General features: G+C 35.7%; 1 protein-coding gene across 2 annotated transcripts in view; it reads left to right on the forward strand.

Annotated features, from left to right (window-relative positions):
* The window catches only part of ELP3 (elongator acetyltransferase complex subunit 3), a 116,928-nt gene that overhangs the window by 68,117 nt on the left and 28,275 nt on the right, over positions 1–20,536 (forward strand). For both annotated transcript variants that reach the window (XM_037813057.1, XM_037813058.1), the window contains exons 11-14: positions 4,266–4,356; positions 13,178–13,243; positions 14,819–15,046; positions 15,971–16,052. In XM_037813057.1, the coding sequence (XP_037668985.1) occupies positions 4,266–4,356; positions 13,178–13,243; positions 14,819–15,046; positions 15,971–16,052 (467 nt within the window). The remainder of the gene's footprint in view (positions 1–4,265; positions 4,357–13,177; positions 13,244–14,818; positions 15,047–15,970; positions 16,053–20,536) is intronic.

The raw sequence follows: 20,536 nt of genomic DNA on the forward strand, positions 1-20,536 counted from the left end.
CACATACATATAGAGAGAGAGAGGCAGTAAGACAAAGAGAGAAAACCTGCAAGCATGCCTACAAATGCAGTAAAACGTTAACAACCAGGGAATCTGGGCAAACAGGATACAAGGACTCTTTGTACTGTTCTTCTAACTTTTTGATAGGTTTGCAATTTTTTAAAAAAATGTTTTAATTTTAAAATATTTATAGAAGGTTTGGGGAAAATAGGAGACTAGTCGAATATCCTGTTTTTAGAAGTGCATCCTAGCCTCCTTCAGGCAGAATCTATTTTTTAATCAGCTTTATTGATAACAATTTCCATATCATAGAAGTCACCTGTTTAAAGTATACAATTCAGTGTTTTTCTTAATATAGTCACAGACTTGTGCAGCTACCACCACAATCTAATTTTAAAACATTTTCATTCCCCCTCCCCAAAAAAAAAATTCCCATTCCCACCCCTCTTTCCCAGCCCTAAGCAACCATTAATCTGCTTTTTGTCTCTGTAAATTTCACAATTTTAGACATATCGTATGAATGCAATCATATAATTTCTATATGTGGCCTTTCATGACTAACTTCTTTCACTTAGTATTATATTTTCAAGGTCCATTCCATGTTGTAGAATTTATCAGTACTTAATTCATTTTCATTATTGCTAACATTCCATTGTATGACATATCACATTTAGCCATTCATCAGTTGATGAGCATTTGCACTGTTTCCACTTTTTGGCTATTATGAATAATGCTGCTGTTAACATTCATGTACAAGCTTTTATGTGGGTGTATGTTTTCATTTCTCTTGGATATATATCTAAGAGCAGAATTGCTGGATCATGTTGGTAACTTGATGTTTAATTTTTTTGAGGAACTGCCAAACTGTTTTCCAAAACTGGCTATACCAGTTTACAGTCCCACCAGCAGCAGTGTAAAGGGCTCCAAGCTCTCTACATCTTTACCATCCCTTTTTATAGTCCATCTTTTTGATTAAAGCTATCCTATTGGTTGTGAAGTGGTATCTCATTGTGGTTTTGATTTGCATTTCCCTAATGACTAACGGTGTTGAGTATCTTTTCCTGTACTTGTTGGCTGTTTGTGTATCTTCTTTGGAGAAATGTCTGTTCAGACCCTTTGCCCATTTTTATTTGGGCTATTTGTCTTTTTATTATTGAGTTATCAGAGTTCTTTATATATTCTAGAAATAACTCCCTTATCATATATAATTATATGATTAGTAAGTGTTTTCTCTCATTCTGAGTTATCTTTTCACTTTCTGGATGGTATCATTTGCAGGTCAGAGGTTTTTAATTTTAATCTAGTCCTGTCTACTTTTTCTTTTGTCATTTGTGCTTTTGGTGTTATATAAAAGAAACCACTGGCTAACCCAGAGTCTTGAATATTTACTCCTCTCTTTTATTCTAAGAATTTTATAGCTTTAACTCTTAAATTTAGGTTTGTTATCCATTTTGAGTTGATATTTTTGTGTATGGTATGAGGAAGGATCCAGCTTCATTCTTTTGCATGGAGATACCCAGTTTTCCTAGTACCATTTGTTGAAAAGACTATTCTTTCCTCCGTTGAACTGTCTTAGCACCAGAAACTATTTTTAATGTGTAGATGTCACATCCTGATTTTGACTCAGTCACTGAACATCTAGATAGCTGTGGACCGTGGTGACTTTCCAGATTCCATACCTTGGTCAACCCTTATGGGGTTTAGGCAATCATGCCCCATGCCTGGGAAACTGGCAAGCTTTAGAAGTTGCCATAATGAGGTAGGCTCAGGACCTGCCTAACCTAGTTGCCATTTGCCAACAGATATCTTTAAAAAAAAAAAAAAAAGCCATAGAAGGGTTTGTTGGTATTCCCTAATGTTAAATCAAAGGCCTTGTAGCTCCAAAACAGCGTCAGCCTTTTATGACTGCAATTTTAAAGTCTGTCTAAATTGGTTTTTTAGTCAGTTCATGGTTTCTGCCTTTGCCACTTACTAATGAATTCCATGTCTTTAAAACCCACCTAAATTTTCCCCTATCAGGTTTCACAGTATGTTGTTTTACAAATTAGAGCAATTCTTTGAACCTTGTGTATTGGTAAAAGAGACAAAAAGAAAGTATAAAACTGTGAGTAAGAATTAAGGATAAGAATAAGCAGATCAATTATTTGCCAGTAAAAAAGTTTAATTTGGACATGGAAAGGAGACAATAGCATAAGAATAGACTAAAAGAACATTGTTTATGGTTGTGGAAATAATCAAAGTGAATTTTCCTATTGTAACACCTAAGAGAGAACTAGCTGTTTGTTAAGAGATGTGTTCTACAACCTCCTTCTGTGCTCTGGGTAGGTGTGATGGATGGGTCTCTTGAGCAGCACTGTTGTGGATCACCTCCTTCAGTGTTTTCTACTGAAACAGAGCTGATGAGAATCCTGTAGATTCCTCTATTTAAGAATTTGAGATTTTCTGATTGATTTTTGGTAAACAATTCCCTACATACAGTGTTGATCTTTCAACCCAGAGTACCCTGCCTTTAAGCCTCAGCTCCCTTCCTTATGCACTTCCCATGCCCAACCATCTATGTTATCACGCACTTCTTCATTCAGCTTCTTAATTTCTTTAAACTCTAACCATACCGCCCACCATTCCTCCAGAAACTCTCTTTCCACTAAATTTGTTTTTCTAGCCTCCTCCTCCTTTCTCAGTCTCCATTTCCTACTCTCCATCATGCACTACCAGTTGTTTTAACTTGCCTCAGTGATACTGATGCCCAACATAGTATATATCATGTAATGGCTACTAGGCATTGATTTTATCAAATTGACTTTGTACCATGTATAACAATATGAAAATCCACATTTTTACTTTAGGTTATGAAAATAAATAAAATATATTTGTAGTTATATATAAAATATTTCAGTGTAAAAAAGAATATTTGAAAGGTTGTGACTTTGGCTTATATAATATGAAACTAAAATATTTGAAACAGTACGTGTATTTCTTGCTAAAATAAACCAAACTTTTTATTTAAGTAGCTTCATTCAGTTTCAGCTGATCACTAACTCTAATATATATGTATTTAATTTTAGGAAATTATAGTTCCAATTATAGAGAGTTAATTTATTTTACTAAAAAATACAAGTAAACCATATATTCTAACTAATCCCTCTAAAATGTAGTGAGATGTTTTGTTTTTTTTTGTTTCTCAGTTTGAATTCCCTGGTGTGTCATTGTCTTAAAGAATTTTGGCTTATTTGAAATTTATAGTGTATTTTTGGAAACTTCTGGCTATCAGAGCCTAATAGACTTGTTGTATAGAGCTCTTTATGGTAATTGATTGGCTTTTGAGATTTGCGCAAGGAATAGCTTATTAGAATCAAATGGATGAATTAGCTAATGGTATTTATTTAACATTTGAAGAGATAAGTGAAAAGAGATGGAAAAGATTCAAGTTATTTTAAAATCAGAAAATGAGAAGGAAAGATAATTGGCATATTCATCAAGTCTTCTTTCTAATCAACCAAATATTAGACAAAACAAATTGGGGACTTGTGTGACTAGGAAGCAGATGTGCTCAACATATTCTTTCTTAATTCAGATTTTTTTTTTTTTGACTTTTATCTTTAGATATAATTTTTGTCCAAAAGAGGGTGTTAGGTCTACTAAAATGGAACTCATAACTTCAACTTTTTATTGACGTTTCCTTGATTTTTGGCACTGTATGATATATTAATGCCAGGAAATAAATTATATTTCCTCTCATCATTAGGCAAGCTGTTATTCTTCTAATACAGAGTCATTTCTTAATTTAGCTTTTGGGAAAGGGGATAGAAATCCATTCTTTGAGACAAATTGAGGGCTAAGCAAGACTTCTGAACTTCCTGCTTACTTGTCACTCGGCAGCTGTATGGGAACGTTTTTGTAGGCTATAAAGCAGCACATTAATGGTAAATGTTATTTCTTCTCTTTAAACAAATTGAATTTTATGAGAAGTTTTATTTCTTTCTTTATTTAGTACAGATATCTCTTTAGCCAAAAATCATTACTTGTGGTTATTGGGCATTTATTTTTTCATCAAGTGTTCCTTACAAAAAGTTCTGAGAGGTAAAGATCATAATTTTGTAGATAGGAAAACTGAGTGGTAAAGAAGCTCTAAACTTCACTTCCTGGTTAGAATACCCAGTCTCTACATTTCTGATCTGCTTTTTTCTTTTCCTTTTTTTAATGTGCCTGCATTACTGCTACAGTGAATGACTTGTTTTGTAATAGCTGATGTTTTTCTCCTACAGAGATATTCCAATGCCCTTAGTCAGCTCAGGAGTAGAACACGGAAATTTGAGAGAACTGGCATTTGCAAGAATGAAAGACCTTGGAATACAGGTAAGAGTAAATGTGGCTATTTGACTATAAGTGTTAGAATCAGAATAATCTGAAACATACTTAAAAACTATCACACTTTAAAAGTACTCATAAAAGTCACATCAAAAGCTTGGTTACACATTTTTAGTGCATTCATACTGTTGTAACATGTTGAAAGTGAAACTAATAGTTGCAGCGATTGAATACTATCTTGCCCTTTATCAAACCCTTCTTCTGCCTTCAACCAGAGTATACATTTGTCAATTTAATATCTGCTTTTTCTCCCTATTCAGATTGCAAACTATGTGTTCACTTTTTTTTTTTTAAAACATTTTTTTCTTTTGCAGTTTTGCGTGTTCACCTATTGACTAGAGGTTATAGAAGTAAAAGACATGGTTCCCCAAATGAAGTTATGTTTACTTGAAAGACAAATATAATAGGCATGAAGCAATTACTCAGCATTGTTATTGCCCCCATGGACCAATCCCTTGGCCACATCCCCCATCCCTTACCTATTTACTCACATATTTAACAAATATTTATTAAGCACTTCCTCTGTGCCAACTCTGGAAGTCCAGGAGTCTGTATTTTAACAATCACTATAGGTGATTCTTTAGTCACAGTAAGGTTCAAAACTCAGTACCCAGAAGCTACTACTTGTAGCTGCTCAAGAAATAAGCCAGAAGAGAGGATTGTGGAAAGATGGCAGAGTAGGAAACTACAGGAATCAGTCCCTGCACCAGAACAACTATTAAACAGGCAGGAACTGCCTGAATTAACTATCTTGAAATTCTAGAGTTCAGTAGAACACTGTACAAACTCCAGGGATAAGAGGGAAGAAAAGAATAATAAATTACAGTAAATACCAATAAACTGTTCATTCTACAATGTGGTTACCATTGCCCAGCCTCCACTCTTATGACAATGGGGTCTTATCCTTGATGTAACTTGCTGGTGACAGGAAGGGACATAAACATCTACTTCCCCAGGATCCAAGGTGGGTCCAGAACAATGCTGATCACAGCTTTTGATTACCTACTTTGGATTCCTGGGGTTCCAGCTCTGGACAGCCATTATTCCATTCTACCCCAGACAAAAGCAATGGAGGAGACTTAAAGATGGTATGTTTCCTCAGAGCTGCGGAGGATGGTTAAATTGCTGCAATGGCTGGGCAGGTCAAGAAAGTGCAGCTGTGGGAAGCCAGGGAAGAAACTCCTGGCATCCTTCCTGGCCCCTCCCTCCTCCAGGGCAGTTTAGAACCAGCCAGTACTCCCTTTGTGGTTCCCTGGCATTGTTCAGGCTGGGAAAGGTTGACTTTGTAAACTCTCCAGCATGCCCTCCTTCCAGAATTTGCCTTTCAGACCAAAGCGACTTGAGACGACCAAAGTAGTGTAATAAACAATTGAGGTAAGTGCCTGAGGCAAAGGCTTACCTGTTTTAAGTCCAACAGTGCAACACCTGGGAGAATAAGGGGATTTGTCACCTGGGAAGTAGAGGAAGCATTCAAACTCCTGTAAACAGGGCAATTTTAAGACTACTAGCAAGGACAGGCCCAGGACAAGACGTGGGTACAGAAAAGATAGAAAAGACCCGGCACTTTACATTCACCCTGGGCAAACTTTCCTGATAGGAGGACTGACACACAAGAAAATTGCTGTTGTATCACCAGTTGGTTTCAATCTAAAGAAACAGACATTTCAGGGGTTAAATCCCAGAGTTAAGATTGTAAAATATTAAAATGTACAGTGTACAACAAAAGATTATAAGACAGACAAAGAAACAGGAAATGTGATGGCCCATCCAAAGGAGGAGGAAAAAAATCAAAAAACATCAATGAAGAAGACCAGACTCTGCAAATAAATGGACAAAAACTTTAAACAGATGATCTTCATATGCTCCAGGAGATGAAGAAAAATATGAAGAAAGAACTAAGTGATATCAGAAAGACAATGAATGAGCAATATGTGAATCTCAGTAAAGAGATAATTTTTAAAACAGAGCCAAATGGAACTTTTGGAGTTGAAGACCACAATAAATGAAATGAAAATTCTCTGGAGAGTTTCGACAGCAGATAAGAGCTGGCAGAAGAAAGAATCAGCAAACTTGAAGACAAGACAATTGAAATGAGCCAGACTGAGGAGCAGAAAGGAAAAAGAATTATAAAAAGTGAAAATAGCCTAAGAGACCTTTGGGACACCATCAAGTGTACCAATATATGCATTATGTAGGTCTCAGAAGTAGAAGAAAGAGAGCAAAAAAATAATGATAGAGAACTTCCCAAACTAGCAAAAGATGTCAATTGCATATCTGAGAAAACCAGAGAACACCAAACAGGACAAACTTGAAGAAAAATGTATCATGTTACATACTAATCAAACTTTCTAATGCTGCAAGAGAAAAGCAGTATGTTATGTACAAGGGAGTCCCAATTAGATTAAGTAACAATTTCTCATCAGAAACCATGGAGGCAAGAAGGCAGTAGGTTAAAATAGTTAATGTGCTGAAAGAAAACAATTGCCGTTCAAGAATTTAATATCCGGTGAGAATTTATTTCAAAATTGAGGGAGAGATTAAGACATTCCCAGATAAACAAAAGCTGAGGGAGTTCACACCGCTTAGCGTGTACTACAAGCAGTGCTAAAGAGAGTTCTTCAGACCAAAAAAAGGACACTAGACAAGTGTTTCAAAGCAGAATGAAGAAATAAAGACCTCCAGTAAAGGTAATCATTTGGGTAATTATAAATGCAGTGCTGCTATTGCATTGTATTTTTTGATAGGTAACTCCATTTCTCATTCTCTGTAGGTGCTAAAATGCAAATACATAAAAAATGTTAATTCTATGGTTTTGGTCATACAGTATAAAGGCATTGTGCTAATTTGAAGCTGTTAGGTACTCTAGAAAATGCCATGTTCTTTAATCCATCCCTTGGCGGCAGACCTTTGTAAGTGGGAACTTTTGATTAGGTTGTTTCAATTGAGATGTGACCCAGCCCATTCAAAATGGGTCTTAATCTCTGCTGGAGTCCTTTATGAGAAGATAAAAGGCAGAGACATTTGAAAGAACTTAGAAAGGGAAACGTCCCAGAGATGCTAAGAGAGGACCCACAGATGCTCAGAGAGAAAGCCACTGGAACCAGGAGCCAGAAGCAAAGAGATCCGGGAACAAAGGAGCAGCAGATGCCAGCCATGTGCCTTCCCATGTGAGAGAGGAATTCCAGATACCAGCAGCCTTTCTTCAGAGAAGGTGTCTTCCTCCTGATGCCTTAATTTGGACATTTTCATGCCCTTAGAACTGTAAATTCATAAACTAATAAATCCCCTTTGTAAAAGCTAACCCATTTCTGCTATATTGCATTCTGGCAGTGTCAGCAAACTGAAACAGATGTATTTGTAACAAGTACATAAAAAGGTGGGGAGAACGAAGGGGTATAGGAACAGTGTATGTGTATGCTCTTTAAGTCAAGTTGGTACCAAATTAAATATGATTGTTACCACAAGGAAGATACATGAAAAATATGTCCAGATGGATGAGAAGGGACTCAATATGGTACAATACAAAAATCCAATAAATATGAAAGTAGGCATTAATGGAAGAATTGAGGGACAAATATGTATAAGACTTACAAAGACTAAATAGCAACATGGCAGAATAAAGTCCTGCATTCTCAGTGGTGAATTTAAATGTAAATGGATTAAACTCTCCAGTCAAAAGACAGAGATCGACAGAATGGATGAAATAGTGTGACTATATGCTGTTTACAAGAAACTAATTAAGACGTAAGTAGTTGAAAATAAAAGAATGGAAAAAAATGTACTGTGCAAGTGGTAACCAAAAGAGAACTGGATTAATTAAACTAATATCTGATAAATTAGACTTTAAATAAAAAACTATTATGAGCAACAAGGACAGTCATTACATATTGAAAAGGGTTTGATTCAACAGGAAGATGTAACAATTATAAATGCACCTAACAGAGCCACAAAATATATGAAGCAAATACTGACAGATTTGAAGGCAGAAATTGACAGTTCTACCATTAACAGAGGAGACTTTAATATACCACTGTCAATAATGACTAGAACTTCTAGTTTAAAAACTCAGTAAGGAAATAGAAGACTTGAACAGTAGTGTAAAACAACCAGACCTACCAGACATGTATAGAATACTTTACCCAACTATAAGTTTGGATGGTTCAACATAAGAAAATTCAATTAATATAATACATCACATTGATAGAACAAAGGAAAAAACCTACATGATTGTCTCAATTGATGCAGAAAAGGCATTTGACAAAATATGGTACCCTTTCTTGATAAAACCTTTAAAACACTAGGAATAGAAGGAAACTTATGCAACGTAATAAAGGGCATATATGAAAAGCCCACAACTAACATCCTACTTAATGGTGAAGAACTGAAAGCTTTCCCTCTAAGATTGGGAACAAGACAAGGATGCCCACTGTCACCACTGTTATTCAACATTGTACTGGAAGGTCTATCCAGAGCAGTTGGTCAAGAAATAGAAATAAAAGGCATCTAAATAGGAAAGGAAGAAGTTAAACTTCCACTATTTGCAGATGACATTATCTTATATAGAGAAAATCCTGAAAATTCAACAACCAAGTTACAAGAACTAATAAATGAATTCAGCAAAGTGTCAGGGTATAAGATCAACATGCAAAAATCAGTAGTGTTTCTATACACTAGTAGTGAAGAAGAAATCAAGAAAAAAATTCTGTTTTCAATAATAAGCAAATGAACCAAGTATCTAGGAATAAATCTAACCAAGGATGTAAAGACTTGTACACAGAAAGCTACAAAACATTGCTAAAACAACTCAGAGAAAACCTAAATTAATGGAAGGACATTCTGTGTTCATGGATTGGAAGTCTAAATGTTGTTAAGCTATCAGTTCCACCCGGAGTGATTTATAGGTTCAACACGTTCCCAGTCAAAATTCCAACAGTGTTCTTGGTGTAAATGGAAAGGCCAGTTAGCAAGTTGATACAGAATGGGAAGGGGTACCAAATAACCCAAGCCATATTGAAAAAGAAGAATGAAGTTGGAGGACTCACACTTCCTTATCTTAAAACTTATTACAAAGCCACAGTAATCTGGCACAAGAACAGACATAAAGAATAATGGAATTGATCTGAGAGCTCAGAAATCAACCCTCACATTTCTGTCCAACTGATTTTTGGCAAGGGGGTAGAAACCACTCAATTGGGAAAGGATAGTCTCTTCAACAAATTTTACTGGGAAAAATTGGATATCCATTTGCAGAAGAAAGAGGGAGTACCCCTTCCTCACACCTTATACAAAAAGCAGTTCAAAATGGATCCAAGATCTAAAAGACATAGAACTATAAAACTCCTGGAAGAAAAGATAGGAAAGCATCTTCAGGACTCTGTGTTAAGTAATGGCTTTCTAGACTTTATACCCAAAGCACAAGCAACAAAAGAAAAAACAGGTAAATGGGACTGCATCAAAATATAAAACTTCTGGGCCTCAAAGGATTTTGTCATGAAAGTAAAATGACAACTTACACAATGGGAGACAGTATTTGGAAACCACATATCCAATAAAGGTTTAATATCCAGAATATGTAAAGAAATCCTTCAACTTTACAACAAAAAGACAACCTAATTTGAAAATGGGCAAAAGACTTGAATGATTGTCTCTCCAAAGAAGATATATAAATGGCCAGAAATCGCATGAAATGATGCTCGGCCTCATTAGCCTTCAGGGAAATGCAAATCAAAACTGAGATACCATTCCACACCCATGAAAATGGCTGCTATTAAAAAAAAAAAAATTACAAGTTTTGAAGGGGATATGGAACAATAGAAACACTCATTCATAGCTGGTGACAATGTAAAATGTTGTAGCCACTGTGGAGGACAGTTTGGCAGTTCCTTAGAAAGTTGAATAAAGAATGGCAATCTCATTACTGGGTGTTTCGGTTTGCTAAAGCTGCAGGAATGCAATATACCAGAAATTTTTCAGTGGTGATTTATCAGGTTCTAAATTAGTTCTGAGGCCATAAAAATGTCCAAATTAAGGCATCAAGAGGTAGATACCTTCTCTGAGGAAAGGCTGATGACATCCAGGTTTCCTCTGTCACATGGGAAAGCACATGGCGACGTCTGCTGGCCCTTCTGGGTTCTGGTCCCAAAATGGCTCTCTCAGTTTCTGTGGGTCCTTCTTGCTTCTCCCTGGGCATTTTCTTTCTTAGCTTCTCTCTGCTCTCTCCAAAAATACCTCTGCCTTTTTTCCCCTCTCATAAAGGACTCCAAGGGGATTAAGACCCATCTTGAATGGATGGGGTCACATCTCCATGGAAACAACCTGATCAAAAGGTCCCATCCACGATAAGTCTGCCCCCACAAGATTGGATTAAAAGAACATAGGCTTTTCTAGGGTACGTAATAGATCCAAACCAGCACACTAAGTATATACCCAGAAGAATAGAAAGCAGGGACTCGAACAGGTATTTGCACATCGATGTTGATAGTGGCATTATTCACAATTGCCGGAAGATGGAAGCAACCCAAGTGTCTGTCTTCCTATTAATAGAAAAACAAAATGTTGTATATACGTACAGTGGAATATTATTCAACCCAGAAAGGAATGAAGTTCTGAAACATGCAACAACATGGATGAACCGTGAAGACATTATGTTGAATGAAATGAGCCAGACACAAAATGACAAATAATTGCATGATTTCACTGATAAGAAATAATTAGAATTATTTTTTAAAAAGTAAAAAATTATACGTGTTGCCACATGGCACATAGCAGCATCTGCTAGTCTCTCCCTTCTCTTCAAGGTTCGGTTGATTTCAGCTTCTTTCTCCCGTGGCTTTCTCTCTCTCCCTCTCTCTCTGTATTCGTTTATAAAGGACTCCGTAAAAGGATTAAGATCCACCCTGAGCAGTGCCTTAACTAAAGTAACCTCATCAAAAGACCACACTTAGAGTAGGCTTACACCCACAGGAATGGATTAGATTTAAGAACATGATTTTCTTGGGTACATACAGTTCCAAACCACCACAACACATATTCCTTTTTCAGCCCCAAAAAGGAATGAAGTTCTGATATATGCTTCGACATAGAGGATCCTTGAAGATATGTTGAGTGAAATAAGCCAGAGACACAGGACAAATATTGTATGATCATACTAATATGAAATAATTACAGTAAGCAAACTTAGAGTCAGAATCTAGAATATAGGTTACCAGAAGATGGAGTGGGAATAGGGAAGTAGAGAGTTAAGGCTTAAAATATAGTTTCTGTTTGGGACAAAAGATGATGGTGGTGGTAGCACAAAATTGTGACTGTAAATAAAAGTCCTGAATTATATATTTGAATGTGGTTAAAAGGGAAAATGTTTGGTCATATAGATGTCACTAGAATAAAAATTGGAAAAATACATCCATGGAACTGTAGTATACAACCAGTGAACCCTAAGTTAAACCATGGATTATTGTCAATAGTATAGTTGTAAAAATGTGCTTTCATCATTTGTAACAAATGAACCACACCAATTCAAGGTGTTAATAATAGGGTAATATATTGGAACCCTGTATTTTATGCATGATTGTTTGTAACCTACGACTGTTCTAATTAAAAAAAAGAAGTACCATGTAACTATATTAGATTGACATGCAAGTTACTATAGAGAACCACTATAGCTAAAAGACATCTAAATTTAATAATTGCAGTGATTTATGATCCCTTTTTGTTATATAATTTTTTACTAGAGTTTCTGGAATCCACATCAGCTAAGTGTTATTATCTTGGACCAATTCCCGGGCCATGGAAATAGTTTGGCTTTTATAGGACTGACTAGTGAACTTTTTTTTTCCTTAAGGAATTCTATCCTTATATAGCAGTCCTTCACAAATGCACTGTTAGTAGAATAATTTGCTATGACATCATCAAAGTTCCTAGAGTGATCTTTTCTCAATGGTGGAAATGTTAAAATCCTGAAAATCATTTTTATGGTTTGTTCTATAAGGGAAAATATACCATAGGATATATCACTGGTTAATGTAAAGATTCTCTAATTATAAATGTAAGACTATATTAAATGCACCCTGAATTGTGGAATAGAAGTGAGAGTTACAGCACATATTCTTGGTCATACAGACCAGGCATTGCATTGATTGCATTGCATCTTTGCTCCTTCTGGGGCACTCAAAGAGCCATGCATGATGGTGTTTCAGATTGTGTAATAAATAGCTCTAGCTCCTTCCTCCCTCTCTTCCCCCCTTCCTCAGTGCCCTTCCTTCCTGTCTTACTGCCTTCCTGCCTTCCTTATTTCCTTCCCTTCCTTACTTCCTTGTGAAGGAAAAAAAAAAAGCTGTCTTCAACATCCATCTTTTTTATATTTCTATAATAATACAAACATGGTGTTGTTAAAAATGTTTGCCATAAAATGGTGAATAATTTTTAAAAATTGGGAATTTCTGTTTTTTTGCTCCTATGTATGTAGTTTTGGTGGCACATTCAGATACAGTTATAACCTCTGGATAAAACTATTTTCTAATTTTATGACTTACTTTCTTTACCTCTGAGATTGTATTATATATTGGTCTCTTTCAATTCTAAACATATTTCCAAAGCAGGACATTTTACTACTTCAGACACTTCTATTCCATTTTATTTCCCTCTGTCCTCAAATTTATTAAAAATGACTTCATTTTTGAAATTTTTATTTTATCTCAATGTAGATTATGTCCGAACTTTAATTTGGAGCTCAGAGTTTACAGAAAGGTTTAACTAAAAATTGAATCAGTTCCAGTTTTATACCCCCCCCCCACCCTTTTTTTTTTGGCAGTGTCGAGATGTGAGAACCAGAGAGGTTGGAATCCAAGAAATTCATCACAAAGTACGACCATACCAGGTTAGTTTCTTCTGTTTATAGAGAAGGTATGACCTGTTCTTAGATCTTTGCTAAGCCTCAACCCACACCGTCTTTTGAGTACTACAGACCACTAGAAGTTAATGTGTAAACTAAGAACGAAGAATAGTGAGCATCAGGCATAAATCCCAAGCCCAGAAAGTCAAATATGAGAGCGAAATGAGTCCTAAAAAGACACAGTTGGAAAAACCAACTGCAAAATTGGAAATGTTCTATAATCTGTGCTGCTCATTAGCCACCTGTGACTATTTAACCCTTGAAATGTGGCTAGCATGACTGAGAAGAACTGTATTTTTTGTTTCATTTAATTAATTCAAATGTCAATAGGCAAATGTGTCTAGTGATTGCCACATTGAACAGTGCAGTTTTAGACCTTTAAGTGGAGTAGGGTATGATCTGCTTACCTCTTCTTGTTAAACTATTTCCCATTAGTGATAATCAGACAAATGGATCAGCCTTTATCACCAAGTGTTCCAAAAAATTAAGCCTAATACCCTAAGACATTCTTATATATAATGAATTAACTTCTCTCCTGGGCAACTAGAATGTCCAGCTACATACCAGATTTTCTGTGGGATTTATTTTTCACAAGAGAAACCCTTATGGAACCCCAGTTGAGAAAAGTTGTAATAAATGATATCTGCATTGATATTTCTGTTCTCAACATGAATTGTTTATTTAATTAACATTTTTTTCATTTGAGGGAAACTAATTATTTTTCCAAATTTTTGTGCAGTCAGGTTATTTAGCAAACATTAAATTGAGAAGGAATATAAATGTTGGTCTGGATTGTTCACCTCAGTAGGGGTATAATCTGTGCATTTACTGCTTGTATCTGGGGGTAACCATGTCCACATATGTAGGCTTATCTGTGTAGGGGTGGCTATATATTGCATACATTTATGCAGAATACAAGGGCCACTTATGCAGAGTTGAAGCGTCAGAAGCCTACCTAGATCGTTCTGACAAAATCTTCCCCACAAAATCTATTCCCCAGTGACTGAGTTTTCTTTAACGTTTTATTCCATAACTAGGCATGACAGTTTAAATCCCCCATGGGATATCATACTTTTTTAAAATCCCATCAAGGAACAAGTTTCCAAAATCACATTTCTTTTTCCCAAAAGCAGCTTTTAGTGGAGGAGGTAAGGACTACAAAAATGGAACCATTGAGCACTGAGGGTCTTGGCAATGGAGTGCTACCAAGGGCTACACATCTGGCACAATTTGTAATTTAACTTAGAAACTGTTCTTAGAGGGTCAAAGATTTAAATACAAGAAGCATTTACTGAACTGGATCTCTGAGAACCTCAGAGTTAATGAAGTTCAAATATTTGTGGAATTGTAAATATGTTCCTTTTGTAATAGTCCACAAACAAGGCATGCACTTTTAATTAATCAGTGATATTTGGGAATAGACAAGTAAAAAGAAACATAATTCACTTTTTCCTTTTTTATCCTCAACTGTGGATATTAACCAAATAAATAACATAATTATAAAAATGAACTTCGTTCTCTAATTTTTGAAAAATATTTTTGTGGCTTTTTATTGCACAGGTTGAATTGGTAAGGAGAGATTATGTTGCAAATGGTGGCTGGGAAACATTCTTGTCATATGAAGACCCAGATCAAGACATTTTGATTGGCCTCCTACGATTACGAAAGTGTTCAGAAGAAACCTTCCGTTTTGAACTGGGTGGAGGTGTTTCCATAGTCCGAGAGCTACATGTGTATGGAAGTGTAGTCCCTGTGAATAGTAGAGATCCTACTAAATTTCAGCATCAGGTATTCTGTATTTCAATTCTATTTGAAATTGGCCAAAGTAGGAAAAGAGAAATGGCATAGAGGTGGGAATGGGAGAAGAGACAGAGAAGGGAGAAGGGGGGAGGGAAATAACAAAACAGGAACCAATATATAATTGTTCAGAGATGTTTTCTCTCTAAATTGCATCCCTTTGGGTTTGGGGGGGGGTGGGTAGGGAAGGGGAGGACAAATTGAAATTTAGGTAGGGAAAAAAAAATAGATCAAATCGTATGAAACTTCCACTTTTGAAACTCAGAAATAATCTAATATCAGCAGTTTCATATAATTCAACCTATCATGGGATCAAATGAGATGATATGAAAGGATGTATAAAATATTAAGGCAGTTTACAAATATAAGTTATATTGTATATAGTGAAGCCCTACTCCACTACCACCTCCAGACAACCAAAATAAATAAATATCAAATCACTTTAAAATTTCGGGAATAAATGGGTTAAAACCAACTAATCATAGATATAGGTGAGCCCCAAAATCAGTGATTTAAGAATCTTGCCTGGTTTCTAAAGGCATTTAAAAATTGAAGGGTGACACTAATAAATAAAAGATTAGATGCCTCAGAACTTCCATCACCCAGGGATTGCCTAGAACTTGACTAAAAGAAACAGAAGTGAGGAAATTATTTCCTTGCTAGGACTAGATTGCATTATCCACAGAGAACCTCTTGGTGGCTCTTGTTGCAAAGTCACATCTTTTTCACTAGTCTGCTACAGTTTATTTGTTGTATAATTAAATGGTTTCTCTTTCCCTCCTCTCATAAATGGGTTTTTTTAATCATATTATTTGAACAGATTTTAGCAGCTGCTAAAGTATAACCTTCTGTGTTATGGACCCCACTTAATGAATTTCTTGTTCTGAATTCCTCACCCTCCATTGCTCCTTACAGGGATTTGGCATGCTGCTGATGGAGGAAGCAGAAAGAATTGCTAGAGAAGAACATGGATCTGGGAAAATAGCTGTTATTTCAGGTAATTGGGAGAGGGTGAAGTTCATGATTCACTGACATTTTTAAGTTGGTACCGCAGTTGAAACTAGACTTCAGTACTCTCTTTCCTCTATTTATGATTATTACATTCAAAATTAAGTAGAGCTGAATGGTGAAGGATTTGTGCTCAAACAGCAAGAAAATCCATGCAAGCAGTTTGGTGGAATAAAGCTTTCAAAGCATTCCATCTCTGAGAATGATGGGACAGCTTATCCTAAGACCAATAATCTGAATCCTTTCTTTCTCACCATTTGTCCCACTAATCATTATGGTCAATTCAATCTTCCTCATGTGTACCTGGTTACCCTCTCTGAAAACAATGGAATTTGAAGATATAGATCAAAGAAACTTGTAAACCAATGTGGAAATTATTATTGTCCAGACAATTAAAATAGAACCTCACTTGCCAGCACAAGATGTTAAAAGGCAGTTTCTTGCTCCTTATTTGCCTGGTGACCTGCTTTCCCCTGTTTGGAAGCTTCCCCATTCTTTATCCAGGACATAAGATAATTGGAGAAATAAGCATAAAAAGGAAATTCCGGTATGAGTGGAGCAAGAAATATTGTATACACCCTTTCATGCCTACTCTTTAGTATTGTATCCTCACAAAAATTGCTATTCCCAGTAGGAAGTTAATATTATAAAAGCCATGATCAAAATTTAGTTTGTTTTTCCTCCAGGATTTGTTTGTTTCTCCATTAAACTGTACTGTGTTCCTGAAAAGCTAAACCATATCTTCTAAGCAAATAATCTTTTCTGGAACTGAGAGTTGAAATGAGGTCTTTAAAAATCATTATGTTGTTGTGGATCAATAAATCAATACCCATGCCCAGGTTTTGATGATTATAATTTTGAAAATGTAATGATCCAGCCTTGTTTAATCATTTAGTCTGGTTCTGGTTTTGGCATTATCCAGACAGTTTAATAAAGCATTTCTTAGCATGGCTAGCTTTATATATATTTTTCTGTTATCTTTAATCTCGCTAAAGCAGATATAATTAAATGAGATTCATCTGATTCATACTGACATCTGTAATAACAAAAATGTATGCCTCTCAACTGTTTGACCTGTGGTTGACCACAAGTACTAGGAAACGGGCCAGAACTAACTTGGAACTCTTTCTGCACATGCATCTACATAGGGTTAATATCATCTGGAATTTCAGTGGCCCCTTTTGCCAGAGCACTGACAGTGTTTTCAGTACATTGCTTTGTTTAAAGCTTTAATGTATTTGTGAATCACCTGGAGATCTTGTTAAAATACAGTTTCTGATTCATTAAGTCTGGGGGGCTGAGAGCCTACATTTCTGAGCTCCAGGGTAACACCTAAGCTGCTTGTCTTCAGACTGCACTTTGAGTAGCAAGATTTCATATTCTCTTCCAAGTCATTAAGGTAATGATACCTCTCTGACAGTAGCAGTGCCCTCACTCTCAACATCTGATATGCAATGAAGTGATTATCTGCTGTCTCTAGTAACTATCCAATTTTTTTTTCCTGAAGAGCATCAGTATTCTATCACCAATCTACATTATTTCATTTGTCTTCATGCCATCTGTCTCTTTTTACAAATGTTGCATGCAGAAAGAGCCCCTGACTTGCCTGAGATCATACTCACTCATATGAGCTTCAGTTTCTGCTTTTTATGAGTAAGTAGGGTGTCTTTCTAAGTGGAAATCAACATCTGTCCTCTTTCTAGCTTTTTATCATAATCTAAATAATAGCTCAATTTTAGATCATCTGCTTGTAAAATTACTTTTTAAAATAACTAGCAAGAGGCTTGCTCAAAATAACATGGAAGAACTCTTCTCCTTGTCAGCTGATAGAATAGCTAACAAGATTTCTACAAAGGGGTTTCTTTTGACCAGGGGGTTTCTTTTGACCAGCAGTTTTCTGCTGGAGCAGCCTTAGAATACCTTCTTGGAACTAAAATGAATTCTGATGAAGGGAGGAAGCATTACTTCTCGTCACTTTTGCTTATAAGCACCACCATTGATCTGTATAGCAGAAACCCAATAGGACCTTGACTTTGACTCCTAAGCTGCGGCCACCCTTCAAATGAAAAAACCATAAACATTTGCTCTATGGATCATCTATTTTATTTGTCTAATTTAGTAATAATATTACTGCTCTATTTGAGTTTCTTAATCAGACACCTGAAATGTCTATTATTCAGAACTTCCAAGGAGGGCAAATTTAAAGTGTTTGTTACTATAAAACATTTTTTAGTTGCTTTCCTTCCATGTTCATTTTGACTTTGACCTTTCTGATTTGAATACAGTTGTGTGTGTGTGTGTGTTTCTTTAATGGGTTTTTATAAAAAATTCAAACAGAACTATTTTTCATTAAGTTGATCCTTAGGATGAAATATAAAAATCTCTTTATGATAGTACTGGTGTTTGTGTGCTACATTTCATTCACAAGACTTTGTTAGAAATGATATATAAGAAAAAATACTATGAGTCAGTGACCAGGATACCATTCCTGCTTTGCCAGTAGCTCTGTTTGTGATCTTGGATACTTGATCTTCAGGGCCCTTTGTTTCCTTATTAAAAACAGATGGGTTAGATTATCTTTTACAGCCCCAACAATGTAGGATTCTGCCTCATAGTATCTTAACTCTTTTTAGATCTTGATAAGGTATCAGGAGGCCCTTCAGTTTCATCAGTAATTGGTCTCAGTCTCATTGTAAGTTGGGTATTTGATAATGATGAAGTTTCCTATAGATAACTAATCCCATCCATGATCTGTGGATGCATGTTAATTTTGGTCACAACTGGTGGTACTTTCTGACCGAAGAATTGTTTTGTGTCTTTGTCTGACCTTGTCCTCAGTTTCATCCTTGTTCTGGGTCTGCAGGCTTTTATATTAGTATACATAGTGATGGCCCAGATGTTCTATCCTGGCTTAACTAGTAGGTTAAATAAGGGAGAGACAGAATCATTGAGCTCTTTGGTTATTGTGATTGTAAGAGTAATGCATTTATGTAGAAATCTTTCTTAATTACATTCTGATTCATTGTGACTTCCCTTCACCTGACCAGCAAATTTTCTTGGTTATTTGGATTTATAATCTTTGATTCTGTCTCTAGACAATATTGTAAACTACAGGGTGGATCTGATTTGAATCCTAGTCAAAAAGGCTTCATGCAGTCTATATTTTCCTATAAAAAAGCAAATTATATGTGCTTCTTCAATATGTTTTGTTTGAGAAGGTATATACTCTATTTTATAGCTGATTTATCTTTTTAAAAAGACTACAGCTACTTGAGAAAATTGATAATTTCCTTGTTTATCAGTGTCAAATGAATCGCTTTCTTTAAAAGACAGGCTTTTAGGTTTGTTCATTCTATTTTTTTCCAGAGTACACGTAATTGTCTTAGTAAGTAAACTATGTATTTGGAAGTTTTTAACCATCAACTCTTTAAGTGTGAAAATAAAACAAAGCAAAAATGAAATGTTTAGTTTGAGCAAGATCAAATTCAATGAGTGTATATGGAGTATCTTCCATTTACAGGGGACCAGGGCTGAGGGGACAAATAGAGGAAAAAGGAGATACTACCGTTGCCTTCAAGGAATGTTCATTATGGGCTGGACAACTAACTCAGTCCTCACCCCTCTGATTGTCCTTAAATAAAGGGAAGATAACTTTTTCTTCCTACTTAGACTCTACGTTGTTTTTCAGCTCAGGATTAATTACTTCAGAGAAAAAATATCCTTTTTCTATATACAAAAATGGATAAATCAGTGGTATAAGAACAACCAGTTTATAAAATAATATAATGGTTAATTGCTCCTAACTATTTAAGCAACAAATTAGTCCCACTAAGTCCACATGCTTTAATATTGTTTACCAGTTTACCTATGTATCTTCTAGGAACACATATTTAAGATTAAAAATCTATCTACTTGGATGATCAGTATCCTTTGTTTTAAATATGTTAAGATGAGGAAGGTTTTCTCATCCCTCTCTTAATGGTGTAAAAGGCAAGGGATTACTTTAGAACCTAACCACAACACATTTGAAATGCCATCACTAATAATCACCATGGAAACTGGAGATCTCTGATATCAGAACTGCCAGCAGCATTTCCAAAAGGGCAAATATAACTGTTGATAGCTACCATTTAGAAATCCATTTAATACCCCCAACAGAGTGATTTTTTTTTTCTTTCAGCAATTTTGGCTAGATATCATATTCAGTCATGTTACTGTTTCTATTTGCTAAGCTAATCACTATGCAGTAAGAAGAGCAGCTATTCCCCAAGCTCATCCTACTACCTTCGTCATAAGCAGTATTCTATTTGTGTTCTTTCAAGTAGAAAATTAATATGGCCATTGGCCAAGAATTGTACAAGGCTGGTAGATCACACCATGGTGGTGAGATATGAGGAAAATGTCTGAATGGTTGCTGACAGAAACCACTGAAGTCAGAGACTGATTGCCCTTTGCCTTAAACATGAAAAAGCC

Source organism: Choloepus didactylus, chromosome 20 (genome assembly GCF_015220235.1).
Source record: "Choloepus didactylus isolate mChoDid1 chromosome 20, mChoDid1.pri, whole genome shotgun sequence".
Classification (NCBI taxonomy): domain Eukaryota; kingdom Metazoa; phylum Chordata; class Mammalia; order Pilosa; family Megalonychidae; genus Choloepus; species Choloepus didactylus.